The sequence below is a fragment of the Chiloscyllium plagiosum genome, unplaced genomic scaffold, assembly GCF_037043375.1.
Source record: "Chiloscyllium plagiosum isolate Xiang-an unplaced genomic scaffold, Cpla_swu_hap1 HiC_scaffold_21, whole genome shotgun sequence".
NCBI classification, from domain to species: domain Eukaryota; kingdom Metazoa; phylum Chordata; class Chondrichthyes; order Orectolobiformes; family Hemiscylliidae; genus Chiloscyllium; species Chiloscyllium plagiosum.
In genome coordinates, this window is record NW_028270159.1 from 18822281 (window position 1) to 18842269 (window position 19989).

The 19989-nt window shown below is 40.2% G+C and overlaps 1 protein-coding gene across 4 annotated transcripts in view; it reads left to right on the forward strand.

Moving 5' to 3' along the window:
- Positions 1-19989, forward strand: part of LOC122564890 (ras-related protein Rab-14) — a 40129-nt gene that overhangs the window by 17961 nt on the left and 2179 nt on the right. For all 4 annotated transcript variants that reach the window (XM_043720301.2, XM_043720300.2, XM_043720302.2 and 1 more), the window contains 6 exons: positions 4856-4912; positions 9079-9132; positions 12255-12432; positions 13717-13783; positions 15189-15276; positions 19543-19573. In XM_043720301.2, the coding sequence (XP_043576236.1) occupies positions 4861-4912; positions 9079-9132; positions 12255-12432; positions 13717-13783; positions 15189-15276; positions 19543-19573 (470 nt within the window). In that variant the 5' untranslated portion in view covers positions 4856-4860. The remainder of the gene's footprint in view (positions 1-4855; positions 4913-9078; positions 9133-12254; positions 12433-13716; positions 13784-15188; positions 15277-19542; positions 19574-19989) is intronic.

Genomic DNA, 19989 nt, shown 5'->3' on the forward strand with positions numbered 1-19989 from the left:
GACACAATATTTCAAGTGTGGTCTCACAGCGTTTTGCAGGTCTGCAACAAAACCTCGCGGCTCTTAAACTTGATCCCCCTGTTAATGAAAGCCAAAACACCATATGCTTTCTTAACCTTATTCACTTGGTGGCAACTTTGAGGGATCTATGTAAGCGAACACAAAGGTCCCTCTGTTCCTTCACACTGCCAAGAATCCTTTCTTTAATCCTATAATCAGCATTCAGGTTTGACCTTCCAAAATGCATCACTTCATGTTTATCCAGGCTGAACTCCATCTGCTATCTCTCAGCCCAGCTCTGCATCCTGTCTGTCACATTGCAGCCTGCAATAGCCCTCTATGCTATCAACGGTGCCTCCAACCTTTTGTGTCATAGTGTATGGAACACGGTGCCAGAGGAAGTGGTGGAGGCTGGTACAATAGCAACATTTAAGAGGCATCTGGATGGGTATATGAATAGGAAAGATTTGGAGGAATATGGGCCGTCTGCTGGCTTCTGGGGCTAGATTGGGTTGGGATATCTGGCCGGTATGGATGGGTTGGACCGAAGGCTCTGTTTCCATGCTGTACATCTGTCTCTAAATTTACTAACCCACCCCTCAACCTCATCCAAGTCACTTATTAAAAACAACAAAGAACAGAGGCCCACAAACAGAGCCTTACAGGACACCACTCACCACTGACCTCCAGGCAGAATACAACCATTCTCTGCCTTCTGTTAGCCAACCAATTCTGAATCCAGATGGCCAAACGTCCCTGTATTCTATACCTCCTGACTTTATGAATGAGCCTACTGTGGGGAAGCTTGTCAAATGCTTTGCTGAAGTCCATATACATCCCATCCACTGCTCTGAGACAATTGCTCCCAATCTGTATTTCCCAACTCCCTGTCTGATAGCGTCATTAATTTTCTTTTCCACAATTAAATATCCCCTCGGTAACTGCTCCTTTCCTCTCCAAGGTTATGGTCAATGTCACCAAAGTGTTCTCCGACGGCAAGATCTGCCACCTGTCCCGTCTCATTGTCGAGCACCAAATCCAAAATGGCCCTCCCCTCATTGGCCTGTCTACATACTGAGTAAGGCAACTCTCCTGAACACCTGACAAAAACTGCTCCATCCAAATCATCTGCACTAAGGAGGTTCTAGTCAATATTGGGAAAGTTGAAGTAACCCATAACAACAACCCTGCTACATCTGCATTTTTCCAAAATCTGCCAGCTGATGAGTTCTTCAGTCTCCCTATTGCTATTAGGGGGTCTGCAGAAAATCCTCAATGAGGTGGCTGCTCCTTTTGCTGTTGCTAACTTCCACCCATACTGACTCAGTAGACAAACCTTCCTCACTACATTCGTTTCTTAGCTGTGATTCACTCTTTGATGCTACACCCCCTCTTTTTCCACCCTCCCTGTTCTTAAACGTTCTAAACCCTGGAACATGTCAACCATTCCTGCCCCAGTGAAACCCACATCTGTTACGGCTGCAATAGCAGTCCCAAGTATTGATCCATGCTCTAAATTCATCATTTATTTCTGACATTCATTGGGTTAAAGCAGACATACTTTAACTGATCCCATTGTTTCATCACATGAAAACCTTCCTGATAGATTCACTACATCCTACCACTGCTCCATTCCAGTTGTCTTTTTGATCATTGACAACTCCAAGGATGATAGTGTGACATTCAATGGTGCAACCGTTACTGAACATCAAGAGATGGTGGTTAGATTTGTCTCTTATTGAAGATGGTCATTCCCTGACGTTTGCATGATGCAAATTCTACTTGCCACTGGATATGGTCCAGATCTTTGTTGCATTGAATATGGACTCTTTCAGTATCTGAAGAATTGTGAATGATGCTGAACGTTGTGCAATTATCAGTCAACATCTTGACTTTTCCACCTGCTGGAGAGAAGATCATTGGAAATAGCTAAAGATGGTTGTGCCTTGGATGCTACTGAGATACTCCTACAGAGGTGTCCTGGAGCCGAGTTGACCTCTGACAACAGGGAGAAAGTAAGGACTGAAGGGCTTTTGTCCGAAACATCGATTCTCCTGCTCCTCTGCTACCTGACTTGCTGTGATTTTCCAGCACCCCACACTGTCTACTCTGACCTCCAACAACTGCAACCATCTTCCTATGTGCCAGGTATGACTCCAACCTGCAGGCATTGTGCCCCATAAAGCCCCTTGATTCCAGTTTGTGTGGCTTGTTGATGCCATGCAGTCAAGTACCACCTTGAGGGCTGTCACGCGCTCCTCTCCTTTTGAAATTCAGCTCTTTTGTCAAAGTCAGAATCAAGGCTGTAATGAGCTCAGAAGCTGAGTGTCCTTAGCAGAACCTAAGCTGAGCAGTTTAATTTTCAACAGGTGCTGCTTGGTAGTTGTGTTCATGCCTTCCATCGCTTTTGAGAAGAGACTGGGGTGGTAATTGGCCAGGTTGGATTTGTCCTGCTTTCTGTATGGGACCTACCTGTGTAATTTTTCACATTGTTGGACAGATGCCAGTGTTGTAACTGTACTAGAAGAGCTTGGTTAGGGGAGTAGCAAGTTTTCAGTACTGTTGCAAGAATGTTGTCAGGGCCAGTACCCTTGGCGGTATCCAGTACTTCAATCATGTGGAGGAAATGAATTGGCTGAAGACTGGTATCAGTAATGCTGGGGAGCACTGGAGGAGGGCTAAGATGGATCATCCATTTCTGGCTGAAGATTTCTGTGAAGGCTTCAGCCCTTTATTTTGCACTGATCTATGTTGAGTTCTATCATCGCAAGAGGATATTTGTGGAGCTGGCTCCTCCCAGTGAATGGTTTGGATGTCTACCATTTGTGACTGCATGTGACAGGACTGCGGAGCTTAGATCTGATCTGTTAGTTGGAGGATTACTTAGCCCTGTCGATCAATTGCTGTTTTGACAAACAAGTAATCCTGTAAGCTTCACGAGGTTAACACCTCCAATTTTTAGGTGTGTCTGGTACTGCTCCTGGCATGCCCTCCGAACTCTCCATTGAACCAGGGTTGATCCCTCCCAGCTTTGTGGTAGTGGTCAAGGTGGAGGATATTGTGCTGGAATACAATTCTGCTGTTGATGGCTCATAGCACGTCCTAGATCCCAGTTTTGAATGACTAGATCTGTTTGAAGTCTATCCCATTTGGCACTATTGTGCCACACAGCATGATGGTGGGTATTCTTAGTGTCTTCATTAAGTCTCTGGTGGTCACTGTTAGTGATTACTGTAATGGTCAAATTGGTATGGAAGTGTTTTTCTTTGCTAAATTGACCTGGGTCCCATGGATGTTTTTAGCTGCTTGATCAGTTGATTTCCAAGGTCATTTCCCCTCCTCTGTTTATCACCTGTGGGAAGCAGTGGCATAGTGGTCTTTGTGATGAACAAGTAATCCAGACATCTAGGATATGTTCAGTTATTTTGCACTCATGTTGCTAGATCAAAATCCTAGAAATCGTTCACCCGTTTCTCCCCCATGTTTTTTTTTAAAAATCCTGCATCATAGAGTCACTACAGTGTGGAGCCAGGCCATTTGGCCCATGGAGTCCACACTGCCGTTCTGAAGAGCATCCCACCCAGGCCCACACCCAACCCTATCCCTGTAACCCTGCATTTCCCTTGGCTAATCCACCTAACCTGCACGTTGTGGGCAAGTTAGCACAGTCAGTCCACCTAGCCTGTACATCTCTGGACTGTGGAAGGAAACCAGAGCACCTGGAGAAAACCCATGCAGACCCTGGGAGAATGTGTGCAAACGCAACAGACAGTTGCCCGAGTTTGGAACTGAACCCTGGTGCTGTGAGGCAGCAGTGGTAACCACTGAGCCACTGTGCTGCAACCAGTTAAGTTCCAGTGTGGCCTGGTTTCACTCTTTAGGGATTCTAAGATTTCAGATATTTTTAATGGTGGAGCAGAAAAGAGGAATGGAGAATTAATGCGGCTATATTCAAGGTTCATTATGGAGTCTGAAACACTAGGCAAAATGAGAGTCTGTACTTGGACTGCTTGGTATTGCTCTGTACATGCGGCTTTAGGTTAACACTTCCAGTTTTGATGCTTTTCCTCAGATGTCCCTTTTTTAGTTGTCTTAATGCAACTGAGTGACTTGCCAGGTTCATCCGCAGGATGATTAAGTCAGTCATGTCGCTGTGTGGCTTTGGGAGTTGCAAAGACTAGGGTCTCATTCCTTTTTCTAAAGGAGGTTAGTGAAGCAGATATATTAATTTGAAAAAGTAGTTTTATGCTGATAAAAGGTATTAGTGCACAATTGCTATAATCCATTAAGCCTGGAGCCAAGTGTTTCAGTATTTCGAACCATCCAATTGAGATATGAGATGCATTCACAACAACAGGTGGGAGTTGAATCTGGGATCCTCTGGATCAGAGCTAGGGATACTACCACTGCACCACAAGAGCCCCATGGTCTCCTTTTTCACTCTTGCTTTTTGAGATATACTTAATTGAATTTAAAAGCCCTATCTGCTACCGTAGATTTGAAATCTGGGCAATAAAGCAGTACAAAACTGAACACCACTCCCTCCTTTCCACCCCTGTCTGCCCAAAGGTACGGACTGCAATCAGTATGTGTCATGGGTTAGCTTTCTCAATGGACAGGGTGGTAGGGGAATATTGAAAAATCTTCAAGGTTAAATGTACAGCAGCTTTTGTGCTGCAGTAGATCTATATTTCACTTTATCTAGTTTGAAACTTCCGCTATACAATGACCAGTATTTGCAACTGTCCATGATGTGTATCTCTGCATACATGTATAATGTAGCCTCTGCACTCTGTATTTTGGATGCATGTGTTTAATTTTGTCATGTTTTCCCTTTTTTTTTCAAAAAAAACAGCCAAGATGGCCACAGCACCATACAACTACTCCTACATCTTCAAATATATTATTATTGGTGAGTTTTTGTTTTGAATTATTGGCTTAAGTTCTACCATTAATGATCATGAAGAACCTTGATTAGGGCAAAATCAACAGGAAACATGAGGCCAAAATGTCAGTGAAGCTATTTGTGTCTAAAACGTGAAGTTACTTTGGATGTTCTGTTTCTCATTCTTGTCAACACCCATTCGAGCGTATCTACTTGCTATTTTCCTACAATTGCAGCACTCTTAATTAAATTTTTAACTGCATTTATGCGATTGATCTTGAAAAAGAAAGTAACAGTAACTGTCAGTGCCTTAAGTGCTAAAAAAAAGATATGCACTTTGCATCCCAAGTTTTGTGGCTTTTAGTGTTGATCTCGACCAGTTCAGCATTGAGGGATCACCTCAATTTTGGGGCGGACTATAAAAATCAGATTGTTGTCATAAGATTTCAGGTGCCATTTTAAGAGGAACAGGGCATGTTTCTCATGTCCTTCCTGACTTCTCATTAACCCACGCCATCAAACACAACTTGTCATTTATTACCCTCCTTTTGTGGAGCAAATGAGCTACATAAACAAATTGCTTTGAGAAAGCATTTGCATATGAAGCACTTTCAGGTTCAACAGATGCGACTGGAAGTTTTCAGACAAATCCTGTGCGTGGCATTTTGGTTTAATCAAAATAAGTTATATCTTAACTATAATGGGTAGAATTTGTGCACAACTGTGGGTTGAAAATCTGATATTCCCATAAATGAAATTGGCTTGTTTATTTGCTCACTCTGAAGATCAGGCCAGGCTAAATACATCAGTTGCAGCTTATAACACCTAATTGACAATGTTATTTTCGTATTCTTCTCTAAATGGCTTTCAGACTTGGCTTAGAAATATTTCATAAATTATGGGCCTGGCATTCCCTGGAAACAACTTCAAATTTAAGGCAGTTTGGGTTTTTTGATAATCGGGTTAATGTGAGTGATATTTTTGTCTGTTTTTGTAGCTTAGTGTTGGGTTTCCCATAATTTAATGCCAATAATTCTTATTTATGCTGCTATATTATGGCTTTTAGCCAAAGTGTCTAAATATACTTCCAGTGTTTTTACGTTTCATAGTTACTGTGGCAACAAGCCCTGAAGTGATTATACAACTATCGAAGATGGGCAGGATGCAAGCTTTAGCACAGAATACGCATGCTCCCAAGAAATACTTTAAATTTAATCAAGTATTGTCTTCCAGCACTTATACATACTTTCACCCCCAAAAACACCCAAGTTATATTGAAATGATTTAAAAAAGCCCAGTGAATTGGAATAGGAAATATTGTTGGATTTGTTGTATTCTGTGAATTTGAGGTGAGATTGAAAAATTCTAGAATGTTTGTGGATAATAGCCCTGAGTGTGATTCAGTTTTGAAGTTGGTGTATAAATTTCCTAGCGTGAACTCTATAATTGCAAGTCATTTTTAACCAGTCTAGAATGATCTAAAATTACTTTATTAAATGCCATGATGATATCAGTGGTAACATCAGAAATCCCCTAGGCTATTCTTGTAGCCCTAATTTTCCTATGGTTAATCCACTTAGCATTCACATCCCTGTGCACTGGGAATTTAGCACAGCCAGCTCACCTAACCTGCACATATGTGGACTGTGGGAGGGAAATCATGCAGACAGTGAATGTGTAAACTTCACACAGACGGTAGCCTGCGGGTGGAATCTAACCTGGGTTTCTGGTGCTGGGAGGCAGCAATGTTAACCTGTTGAAGTGGTTTTTCATCTTGTGGGCCATGAGCATCACTGGTTGGCCAACATCATTTCATTGTCCTTCCCTGGGATCTTTTTCAGAAAGCATGAAAACAGACACTTGGCTCCAACTAGTCCATGCTGACCATCTTCCCAATCTAAACTAATCCCACTTGCCTGTCTTTGGTCCATAACCCTCCAAACCTTTCCTATTCATTTTTTTTCTCATCCAAATCTTTTAAACATTATCTGTACCTGCATTCACCACTTCCTCTGGCAGTTCATTCCACACGTGAACCACTTTTTTGTTTTCCCAAGTTTTTTTCTCATCTCCCTTAAAAATGTGCCCCTTTAGTTTTGAACTCCCCCACCCTAGGGAAAAGACACTTGCTGTTCACCTTACTTATGCACCTCATGATTTTATAAACCTCAACTTCCTATATTGCAGCCTCTCCTCCTAATTCAAGCCCTCCATTCCTGGCAGTGTCCTGGTAGTTTTCTAAACCCTCTCCAATTTAATAATATCCTTCCTATAGCAGGAACTGTGCACAGTACTCCAATATAGGCCTCATCAGCATCCTGTAGAACCTCATGACATCCCAACCCAAAGATCTGAGCAATGAAGGCAAACATACTGAATGGCTTAACACCCTGTATATCTGTGAAGCAAGTTTAAAAAAAATAGTAACTGAACCATTGTCTGTGTTCTCCAACGCTATTCAGAGCCCTACCATTAAGTGTGTAATTCCTCCCCTTGTTTGTTTTACGAAGTAAAGTTTGTGTAGTTAGTTTGGTAAGTATAAAGCTAATACTGCATTGTTTAAATATAGGATGAAGTATTCTCCACAAGTATTGTTAAGATGTAGATGTGTACTGTACCTTTTTGAGAGAGTGGAAGCTGGTATGGACCTGGGGAAGCAGTGTGCTGAAAAAGTCAAAAATGTAACATTTGATTACGAAACAACTGGAGTTGCATTGCTATGATACATCACAAATGCCCCAAGATAGAGAATCCAACTGAATTTGAATTTTCATGTTTTAATGACATCAAACCAATGAGACATGTTTGTTTTGGGATATTTAAAATAGTAATTTGAACAATTAGTGAGAGTGGCATAGAGCGCTAACAAAAATACAGCCTGCAGAGCTCCTCTCTCTGAAAGGTATCTTTTTCATATGAAACTTGTGAAGCAGAAGACTGAAAGACCCAGGAAAGTGCAGACTAAAATATCAGGGGAAAAGTGACAACTAGCTGACTTTGAAATTTAAGTTTTTCTTTTTTTCCTAAACTTAATCGGGGTTTTATCGGATCGGTGTATTGTTGTCAAGCGGAAGGTAAATAAGTTGATCAGACAAAAGATCGCAGTGCAGATAGTTGGTGTTTCTTGGCGTTAAGGACTAAATTGTTAACTTTTTTTTAAATAGAAGGATTTTATAGTTCTTGTTGACTCCTACTTTAACATTACAAGGTGAAGTGAGCTTTTCCTGTGGGTTTGGTTCAAATTAGCAGAAAGGTTTACCCTGTATCGTAACAGTATTAAAGAGAAATACCATATAAAGGAAAGGGGTGCCTGTGTGGTGGAAGTTGTATTTGGAGATTGTTCACATGGTTTTTGAGGGGGTGTGTAAGTCTCACAACTGAGTTAGATTTTAGGCCATTGATGCATGACTGTAATGAGTTGACAATGTTCCATTTAACCACTTTAGGGCGGCATGGTGGCTTAATGGTTAGCACTGCTGCCTCAGTGCCAGGGACCAGGGTTCGATTCCAGTTTCTGGTGACTGTCTGTGTGAAGTTTGCATGTTCTCCCAGTGTCTGCGTGGGTTTCCCCTGGGTGCTCCAGTTTCCTCCCACAATCCAAAAGTGTACAGGTTAGGTGATTTTGACCATGCTAAATTGCAGTGTTCAGGAATGTGTAGGCTAGGTGCATTTAGTTATGGGTAAATGTAGAGCAATAGGGTTGGGGAATGGATTCAGTTGGGTATTCTTTGAAAGGTCATTGTGGACTTGTGCTGAATGGCTTGTTTCCACACCGTAGGGGTTCTATCAGACTTCTGAGTCTGATTAGCCAGATAACCAGGCAATTTTCAAATGATGATAAAAACATCAGTGGATTTTAGCTGAACTTTGCTTTGTGGTGTAGAGAAATGCTATATTTGGATCAGACATTGTTGCTTAAAGACAGCTTCAACATTGATTGTTGTTTGTGAATTTAATGCTTAAAAATTGAAATAAATATTGTAACCTCTGACTTTTTGGCTGAATCACTACACTATATCTTTCCAAGGAGTTGATGTTGATGGCTTTGGAATAAAAGCCAAAAGCTGGGATTTCAAGTAAGCATGGTTTGGCTAGATTGTGAGCAAAAGGAGTATGAAATGAGGTGTTAAATACACTTTTGTAAATGTGGATTTAATTTTTTGTGAATGATCTTTGATTTCTTTTTACAATAGGTGACATGGGAGTAGGGAAGTCATGTTTACTTCATCAATTTACAGAAAAGAAATGTAAGTAAATGCTGTGAATATGGAGGAATGATTGAGTATAAACTCTGGCTCATGTTAGTACCCTAACTCCAAGTTTTCTATTGAAATGTGGTTTGTGTTTTTGTATCCTGATTATTTTTCTTAAAAAGGGAATAACTATTAGACAGCACATTTAGTCAATAACCCAAAGCTGCTATTGAGTGGGAGATTCTCTAATATATGCTGTTGTCAATGTTTTGTCTGCATGCAGCAGGGTGGGTAGTTTTTCAATATTTCCCTCCCAACTGAGGGGAAGGCTCTTACATTTATTCCAGTGCATACACGATGGCAGAGTGGGTGCATGTTAAATTTTTGTAATTGCATTCCATTCTTTGCAAATGCTGATTCTATGTGCTGAATTGCATTCGTTGAGCTCTTGTAGCAGCATCAGATTGTAATGATCAGCAAAGTGTATATTTTTGAACCAAATATTCTGAAAAGCCTTTAAACCAGAGTCCAAGAGCTGATCTGTCAACTGATTATTTCGCTCACTGTTCTCATTCTACAATTTGCATTCATGGTTCCAGCCACTCCTCCCCTTCCCCGCATCATTGAATTAAAAAGCTAATAAAAATTGTTTTCAACTTAAATTATGTCAAGATTGCTATTCTCAAGTGTCTTTTCTATGTAAATTTTCCTTTCATCTTTGAAAAATAAGAGAATTTCTTAACACCTCAGCTACAAATTGAGTTATATTTTGAGGGGCAACTATGATAACAACAACATGATGTCATATGATTTTAATAGCTAGCTGCATTATAGTTAATATGAACAAATGGATGTTTAGTCCAATTGGCATATGAGCCTAGAAAGCCATCTAAGCTGTCATGACTTGCCAATAAAAGGAGAAAAATTGAAATAATAAGTCCATTTTTATTTCTGTTGTAATTCCATCCCATTTTGTCTCAGAGACTTGGAGTTAATCTGTTACTAAGATCTGACAGTGCCACAGTCAGTTGGCTGCTTAATCCTCTTTGGGAAGGATGGAAGGAGACCGACAAAGTGGAAATGCTTTTTAACTCCACCCAGCACCCCTCTCAGAATGCATCATATTTGATTGAACTGTAATTTACTGCTCCAGTTTGATTCACCAGAGCTCGTTTGTATTAAGCAATTGTGCTTTCAAATATCTGACTCTATTTATTTAAAATTTAATAGGCTGTTATTTTTATAACTCACTCACTCTTGAAAACCATTGTAAGTTTTTTTTTCTAAGAGGAGGCAACGCCCTCGTGCTATTGTCACTGAGCTATTAATCTGGGGACCCGGGTTTGAATCTCTCCATGGCAGATGGTAGAATTTGAATTCAATAAATAAGTCTGGAATTAAGGGTATAATGATGACCATAAATGGGCCCTTTGGCCCATCAAGTCCACACCGACCCTTTAAAGAGTAACCCACCCAGACCCATTCTCCTACCCTACTACTCTACATTTTCCCCTGACTAATGCACCTAACCTACATGTCCCTGAGTACTCTGGGCAACTTAGCATGACCAATCCACTACCCTGCACATGTTTGGACTGTGGGAGGAAACCAGAGCACCCAGGGGAAATATGGGGCGCATGTGCAAACTCTGCACAGACAGTCACCTGAGGCTGCAATAAGGTCCTTGGTGCTGTGAGGCAGCAGTGCTAACCACTGAGCCACCATAAACAACAAACCTTCAATGTAAGGTGCAGGCACTGCAGGGATTTGAAATCAGGACCTCCTAATTATGAGGCGGGTGCTTTAACCAACTAAGCCATGACACCACACTGATTGTTGGAGGAAATAACCTATCTGGTTCACTAATATCCTTTTTAGAGAAGGACGTTGCTGTCCTTATGTCATCTGGACTACATGTGACACCAGACCCAGGCCAATGTGGTTGATTCTTAACTGCTGTCTGGGATAAGCAATAAATGCTGGCTTCCTGACATTGGCATCATCCCATGAAATTTTTAAAAAGGGGTAGAAGCAGGACTGCACACCAAGTCCTTGAAGGTGTCATTGTTGTTGCTGTAATTTACTCCAGTTACTTGAAGTGTCTTAGAAATGGGTTGGTTGTAAAAGAAGGTAGAGGAGCAGAACTCTGGTAAAAAGTTTTCTGATGTGCGTATGCAATTATTTTCTCAGTGATCAATAACTCATTACCAATGAATTTCTAACTTAAAGTAGACCCATTTGGCATGAATGTTAATTTCACAGTATTTTATGTCGTAAAATACTGTGGCTCAGTGGTTAGTGCTGCTGCCTCAGTGCTTGGGACCTGGATTCGATTTTTTCCCCCCTCAGGGAACTGTGCTAACTCCACACAGACATTGTCTCCTCGTCTGTGGGTTTCCTCTGGGTGTTCTAGTTTCCTCGCATAACGCAAACATGTGCAGGTTAGGTGAATTGGCCATCCTAAATTGCTCAGTGTTAGGTGTATTAGTCAGGGGTAAATATAGGGTAGGGGAATGGGTCTGGGTGGCTTACTCTTCAGAGGGTCGTTGTAGATTTGTTGGACCATTTGTCATTAGATTACATTCCCAATAGCATTGTGTAAAATGTAATTGGATAATGAATGTGTTGATAACGAAGTGCCTCCTAAGCACTTCTGAAATTTTTCTTTCTTTTTGTTTCTTCATTTTTGACCATTACCTGGACTGCTGTCTTGTCTAACTTTGTTATTTTCTGCTGACTTAGTGTAAATATGATGCGGCATTCCCGTCTCTTGATCTTTTCACTTTTCTCCTACTTCCAAGTAGATGCGTTGTTATATCAAGAAGCAAGACTAACTGAAAACATTAGAGAATGCTGTTTCTTAAATTCCTTTGAATTCAAATTTTTGGAAAAGATTACTGCACCTTTTTCAGACTCATGGACATTTCATAGCTCTAGTTAATTAGATACCTGAGGAACACTTTTAGAAAATTTAATGTGTTCTTAAGAGTCAGCATATGCACACCAAGACCGGAATGTCACAGCTTTGAGGCAAAGCTGGCTGAAGTTCCTTTGTGAATTTAGAGGTTTGAAAATGAGTTTGTTTTCGTTATTCCAAGGTTCTTCTTCGATTGATATTCTTTGCCTAAATGTAATTTTCATTTTAAGTTTTTTTTTTTTTCCCCCCAATTTTATAGTTATGGCTGATTGTCCCCACACAATTGGGGTAGAATTTGGAACCCGAATAATTGAAGTTAGTGGTCAGAAGATCAAACTTCAGATCTGGGACACAGCTGGCCAAGAACGGTTTAGAGCTGTTACGCGAAGCTACTATAGAGGTGCTGCTGGAGCTCTCATGGTTTATGATATTACCAGGTAATTATACAAGATCATTCTTGATATTCTGTTTGGAGTATTGTTGGACTGTAAATGGTAGTTACCGAACACAACCCATTTTAATGGTGAACATGATAGCTTGCTGTAGGTAAGATTGTAATTGCTTTTGCTTGATCAGGATTCTGATATATTTGATATGTCAATCTTCCTGCAGTGTCAATTTTCTGGGAGAGAGTGAGGACTGCAGATGTTGGAGATCAGAGCTGAAAAATGTGGTGCTGGAGAAGCGCAGCAGGTCAGGCAGCATCCAAGGAGCAGGAGAATCATGCCCGAAACGTTGATTCTCCTGCTCCTTGGATATTACCTGACCTGCTGCACTTTTCCAGCAACACATTTTTCAGTGTCAATTTTCTGTGCTACTTCACTATCTTGATGCTTGATCATTTGCTTGCGATGTTAGAATTTGCATGTTTCTCTACCCTTTGTGTTTTTTAAAGTGCAGTGAAGGCAAATGAAATGTTGACCTTGCAAGGTCAACAAAGTATAACAGTAGAGAATTTTTGCCACAGCTACACAGGGCTTTGAGAGCACACCTAGACAGGTTTGCACTTTACTTGAGGAGGGACGTTCTTCATTTGGAGGCTGTTCAGAGACGATGCCCAAGGCTGTTTTCTGAGACAAAGGAGTTCCCCTGCAAGGACAGCTTGAGCAGGTCAGGCCTATCCTGAGTTTAGTAGAATGAGTGATTTAATGGAAGTGTATGAGACACTGCTTGACAGAGCAGATGTTTAGTGGATGCTTTTCCATCCTGGGTAACCTCGAACTAGGGGTAACAGTTTAAATTCAAGGGTCTACAAATTTAAGCCAGGTGTGAAATTTCTTCTGAATCCTCATCCCTGGTGAGCAGTGGAAGACTGGTTATTGATTGTTCAAGGCGGAGTTAGGTTTTGGCAAGTCTGAGAGTAAAGTGAAGTAAAGCCACATCAGGTCAGCCTTGACCTTATTGATTGCGGTAGGTTCAGGGAATGTAATGGCCTACTCTTATTGCTTATGTTCATAGCTCAGTGAACACAGCAGTGATGGAGAAATGTGGGTTTGTATAAGTTGAGACATGGGCAGTTTTTTTTTATTTCTAAAATCTCGTCCTTATGAATGAAATATGGGAGGTCAACTTCTCCCAAGTTTCTGCCTATATTAAATTACCTGTTTTATTGGGCAGGCAAGTTTTTTTTAAGTACACCTTTTCTTACAGCAGCATGTGCTGATTAATTGAATAATACTTTTTTGTATTTAATTATAATATCTTGCAACTTTCTTTTCTAGGAGAAGTACTTATAACCATCTTAGCAGCTGGCTTACAGATGCAAGAAACTTAACGAATCCAAATACTGTAAGTTAAATGGCTTAAATTATGCATCATCTGGTTTTAAAGTATTCTTACCCCCCTTATCCCAACACAAATAAGCAGTTTCAATTTGCTGTGCACAGCCTGAGTCTCCGGTTAGGAATGTATTCATGTGATCTGAAATCTCTACTAATCATTATCATCTGAGTTGACACATTCTAGATTGCTGGTAATATTCAGTGCTAATACTGGTGTGGAGACTTTCACTTTTCTCTGGAAGGAGGAAAATGTGAAAACCTTGTCCACTTGGTATAAAACCAGTAATTTTATAGTTTGTTAGTTGACGTGCAGAAACCAAGAACTACAGGTAATTTGTACAATGTACTTGGCTATTTACACTGATGCAAAATGCAGATGATGGAAATCTGAAATAACAGTACTGGAGAAACACAGCAGGTCTGGCAGCATTTCCTAAACAAATGGTTATCCATTCAAGTCCCTGTTTCCTGTTTGGAAGAGGAGAGAGATGGAAAGGGGATTGTTTTTATTTCATAGAAAAGATGAGGAGGAACAAGTGGAACAAAGAATGGTTGGAAGACTAGAGGTCATGGTGTCATAGAGCAGCACGCAAAGTGAGTGGTATTAATTGCCAAGAATGGGGGGATTTTGGATTGTGGGAAGAAGGTGGATGTGAGCTTTGGAGTTGGGAACTGAAAGCTTTTCAGAGCTGATGAGGTCAGTGACTCTTAAAAACAGCAGCTTGATCTTCATTGGTTGGGACATGGTCTAGGAGGAGATGAAAGTAGCGTGTGAGAATTGGTGCTCCACCTACAAAGTCAGTTTTACCTGAGAACGACCTAACACCTACCCTGGGTCCCAGTCTCCTCTTGACAACCATTAACACACACTTTCACTTTTGTTCAGTGACACCTGGAGCAATTACTTATTCTATCCCAATCCCATTGACTAAATTAATGAATTGTCAACCAGCCAAGTACCAAAAAAAACTTGTCTCATGTACATTGCAATATTTCTTGAAATTGTAATGTGTAGAAACATTGCAAGCTAGATTGTAGGGTTAAAACCATTCTAGCAGTAGATCCTCTGTGCTTACCATCTCTAACCCAAATGCATACTGTAAACTGGAAAACAATACGATCTGATTTTTATAAACTTTGCAGGTTAATTTTACCTATCATGTTCACTGGCAGTAGCAACATTAGGCGTCTTGTGTAAATTTTATACCAGATTAAAGTTAAGCTTTGTTCTGGTTTTGACTAACGAGAATGACCTGTGTTCAGATTCCATATCTGTACCAAGGCAAACTTTAAATCTACAAGTTGTGGTATATCCACTTGGGTTGTGCAGCATTCAAACCAGCTTGTACAGTTCAAAATAAACTTGGGGAAAATTGGTATTCAAGAATATGTACCTCATTTTGTTTGCACAGGTGATTATCCTAATAGGAAATAAAGCAGACCTTGAAGCTCAACGAGATGTAACATATGAAGAAGCCAAGCAGTTTGCTGAAGAAAATGGTAAGTTTAAGCCTGAAGAAAATATTAGCATGCTGACTTTTAGTGTTTGAAAAACAGTTGATTATGGTGTTTCCATACAGAAATCTTAAAGTTTGGTTCCATGATCCAAATAATTGTTTTGTGGGTGTGAGGAATGAAATATGAGCTGCTAATGCATTGATCCATGCACCCTTACCTCTTGCAAAGGAAGGGCTCCAACAAAGTATTTGCTGGTTTAAGTGGAACTGTGAATGATCGGGAGTCTGATTGTGATCTACAGTGCTCATCAGTGATGTCATACAAAATGCTGTTCAGTGTTTCCCTTTAAATGCCTTTGCCTAACTATTAGGAGAAAGTGGTGACTGCATCTGCAGGAGATCACAGTAGAAAATGTGGTGTTGGAAAAGCACAGCAGGTCAGGCAGCATCAGGGAGCAAGAGAATCGACATTTCGGATAAAAGTCCTTCATCAGAAACTGCAATTCTCGTGCTCCTCGGATGCTGCCTGACCTGCTGTGCTTTTTCAATGCCACACTCTCTTGACTTTGTCTAACTATTGCTTGGTATTTGTCAGGTTTAAGCACTCATAACAATTTTCTTATTCCCCTTGGCCCATTTGATGTATTGCATGCTTTGTCTTTTTCAGATGTTGCCTTTAAAATGGTCTCCTTTCTATCCATGTACATTTGTAGTCTAAGATTTTATAATAAGGAGAACATTAGTACGGTAGAGGGAGATGACCTTCATGCTAATATTAAATACCTAGAATCTGTTTGGATGCAACTAAGAAACTGCAACAGACCCAAAATATTGGGAATTTTGTAGAGTTCAAAACAGCCATAATGTAAATCAAAACGAGAAGTGCATGTAACAGTTAAGTTTATCCAGTCTGTTTTAAATTGAATTTCCCATCCCATGATAACCTTAATGAGCAGACATGATCTGGAGAATGAATTCTTGGAATATGATAGGTGATTATCTAGGGCATTATGGTGAGCTAACAAGAGAATGGGCTAATTTAAATCTCATTGTGCAATGTGAAAGGGCTAACACATTTATGTAGAATTCCATCATATTTTAAAGTAATATAGTTCATTAAGAAATTAGAATCATTAGTCTAAAAAACCTGGATTGGGAGATGACTTTTTAAGGTGTGATGGGCAAAGGCTAATTTTTTTAAAAATGAACACCGTTTTCAGCAAGACCTTTTTTTATGGGAAGCTAGGGAAGAGATTCCTGAACCCCATTGAGATATTTGTATCATTGACAGCTATGAGTGAGATGCAGGAAAAGTGGAGAGTGGCTGATGTGATGCTATTATTTTAAGAAGGGTGGTAAGGAAAGGCTAGAGAATTATAGACTGGTGTGCCTGACATCAGTGGTAGGTAAATTGTTGGAGGGTAGTTTGAGAGACAGGATCCAATGTATTTGGAAAGGCATGGACTGATTATGGATAGTCAACGTGGCTTTGCATGGGAATAATGTCTCACCAACTTGATTGACTTTTTTTGTTTTGAAGAGTGACAAAGAAGATTGAAGGCAGAGCAGTAGACATTGCCAATATACACTTCAGCAAGGTGTTCAACAAGGTTTCACATGGTCGTCTGGTTAGCAAGGTCAAGTCACATGGAATTCAGGGAAGGTCTAGCCAATTAGGTACAAAATTGGCTTGATTGTAGAAGACCGTATGATGGCAGACGTTTGTTTTCTGGGCTGGAGGCCTGTGACCAGTGTAGTGCTATAAGGATCGGTGCTGGGTTCACTGCTTTTTGTCACTTGTATTCACATCCAAATCATTTATATAAGGATGGTTAGTATGCTTGCAGGTGATACCGAAAATAGATGCAATTTAAATTACATAATGAAGTGAAATAGTGGTTTTGTAACTTATGTACGTAAGATGATTTTATAATTGGGTGGAATTGCTTCAAGAGCAACAAGATGGTTACTGTAGTTTAAATGTAATATAGCAATTATAGAGTCAGATGTATAGCACAGAAACAGACCCTTCAGTCTAACTTGTCCATGCTGACCAGGTATCCTAACCCAATTTTAGTCCCACTTGCCAGCACCCGGCCCACCCCCCCAACCCACCCAGATGCCCTCTCAACATTGTAACTGTTGTAGCCTCCACCACCTCCTCCCTCTTTCTTAATTTATTGTACAAGTGTGAAAAGTGCATTGGGTCACTATGTTGTGGTGAAGTAACGAATTGGGTTAAACATTGATCGCATTTTTTTAAAAACCAAACAGAATTCTTAGTGTGGAAACAGCCTAGCAAGTTCACACTGACCCTCCTGAAGAGTAACTTAGGTTACTAATTCCTGTACCCTATTGCTTTATATTTGCCCCTGACTAATCTACCCAACTCCCACGTCCCTGAACACTGGCCAATTCATCAAACCTTCACATCTTTGGATTGTGGGAGCACCTAGAGGAAACCCATGCAGACACTGTACAGACTTCACGTGGTCACTCGAGGCTGGAACCTAACTTGGGTCTCTGGCGCTGTCGGCAGCAGTGCTAACCACTGAACAACCATGCAGTGCACTGTTTTGTATAGTGAATTTTAAAGTCTTTCTATAAATGACTCTTACTGTTAAAATATTTTTGTCCATTGGGCACTGCTTAATTGAATAACCAAAAATGTCTAGGAAATCTTTGATTAATTTAGTAAACTAATAACCAATTGGTTATGGAGAATTGCTGTTTAAACACCAGAATCCATGGGTAAAAACACTGGTTCCCTGCTGTTTTCTAGCATTTCATCACATATCAAGATTAGGGTATAATTTAATCCAAATCATTAAAGAAATGAGTGTGGCGTATATGCTGTGGATAGTATGTTTAGTAAAATTTTCCACTGTATTGAGCAGTGTAAAGAATGTGTAGTGACCACCCTAATGGAAATCCATTTGATATTTACTGACTGGAGGCTGTTGGGGCCCTTTTGTATGTACTAGAATTTTACTTGAGTAATCTAAAACTGATCTTTGTCTTCAACAACTTCAAGTAGTTATGTTTGTTTAAATGCATTTACCAGTCTTAACCATTCCCTATACAAAAAAATTTTGCATTCTTCAAATCCATATGAACTGTATGCATAATAAGGGCATTTAATTCAACTTCTGTAGTAAGGAATTTTGCAGATTGACGTCCCTCTGCGAGGATAAACTTCTACTCTTCTGTTTTAATGGGCAAACCATTAGTTCCGAGTGTGCTCTGGTCTAACCAGGATCAAAAAGGGCACGAACACCTCTGCATCTAGCCTGTCAAACCTCCAGGATTCTTGTGTTTCAAGAAGGTTTCCTCATTTTTTTAAATCTAATGAGGACAGGCCCAACCTGCTCAGTCTTTGCTCATGTGAAAAAAACAAGTCCCTTCTTACCTCAGATCAGATGCCTTCAACCCCATCTACACTGTTGTTGGAGGCATATTGAATTTGCATTTGCCATTCTATCAACTAGTGTTCATGTGTATCAGCCTTTCAAATGCTTTTAGATCCCCACTTCTTGTCATCACCTAATAAAGATTTAGATCTCTGTACTGAAGTCTTCATATAAAATAGGATATCAACACGGAATGGTCTTTTGTGGTTCCTTATTTCTAATCTTTCTCCAACACAAGCAGCATCCACATTATTCTAATGTATATTCTTCCATGGGATGTGAGCATCCCTGACAAGGCCAACATTTTATTGTTCTTGATCAGCTTGTGTGAGCTATCTTTTTTTTTGAAGTACAATCTGTAGTATGCTTAGTAGTTAAGGGAATTATATTGACAGTGTGTATTACTGTGTGGCTATTTATTGCTATGAGTTAAATATTTTGTGGGTGGGGAGAAAAGCTGTTATCAAGGGAGAAGGGCCACCATTTTACTCGTTCAGCTTTGTAGCGTTTACAATATGTAGTGTTATTCTATTGTGGTTTTGTGCTGCACAAGAAGTTACAACCCAAATTGGGAGTCAAATCTACATGTCATTCTTTTAATGCACTAAAACTGTGAAGCTCCTATTTGCATTGTGCCCTGTTTCCCTCTTTCGGACATGCCCAGTTACCCTCCCCACATAGGAAACTGCTCACAAAGCCATCAGATTTGGTACTGGACAGTAATGCAGAATATGTAACTGTGGAATTGTTTCTTGTAACTTGACGGTAAATCTGGATCTGTGAGGCATTTGTTGACTTGATCTATGGTCATTTCAAGCATCTGGATTCTGCTTTTGTATCTTCCTGTCTAATGGGGAAAATTTCTGAGCTTCTAATAGTTTTATTTTATTTTGCTACAGGTCTGCTATTCCTTGAAGCAAGTGCAAAAACGTAAGTGTGCTGCTTCATGTGCATCACCTGGGTGAGCTTAGTTCCAGGGTCTGTGAATAATTCCACTTGAAATTCTTTTTTACTGTAAGCTATAAACTCTTGTGAAGTCTTGTCATTTTTTCTACTGCTGTTTTAGTGTGTCCAAGGTGTTAATGTTTTGAAGCATATCTTTCGTTTGGGACTTTATGAACTAAATTTATATTGATCTGTATCTTTCCCTAACATGACCTTTGATTCTGTTCTATTCCCTCTTAAGAAAATTTCTGCACATTATAGGGAGGGTTTTTATGTTCTTGATGACCTTGTCATTGTTACAGCGTTTGGCCTGGTTTTATGAAATCACTAAGTTATTGAGTGGCTCTGTACTCTGAGAGTTTTTTTTAGAGATTGGACAGAAGTGTGTGGATCTGTCCAGG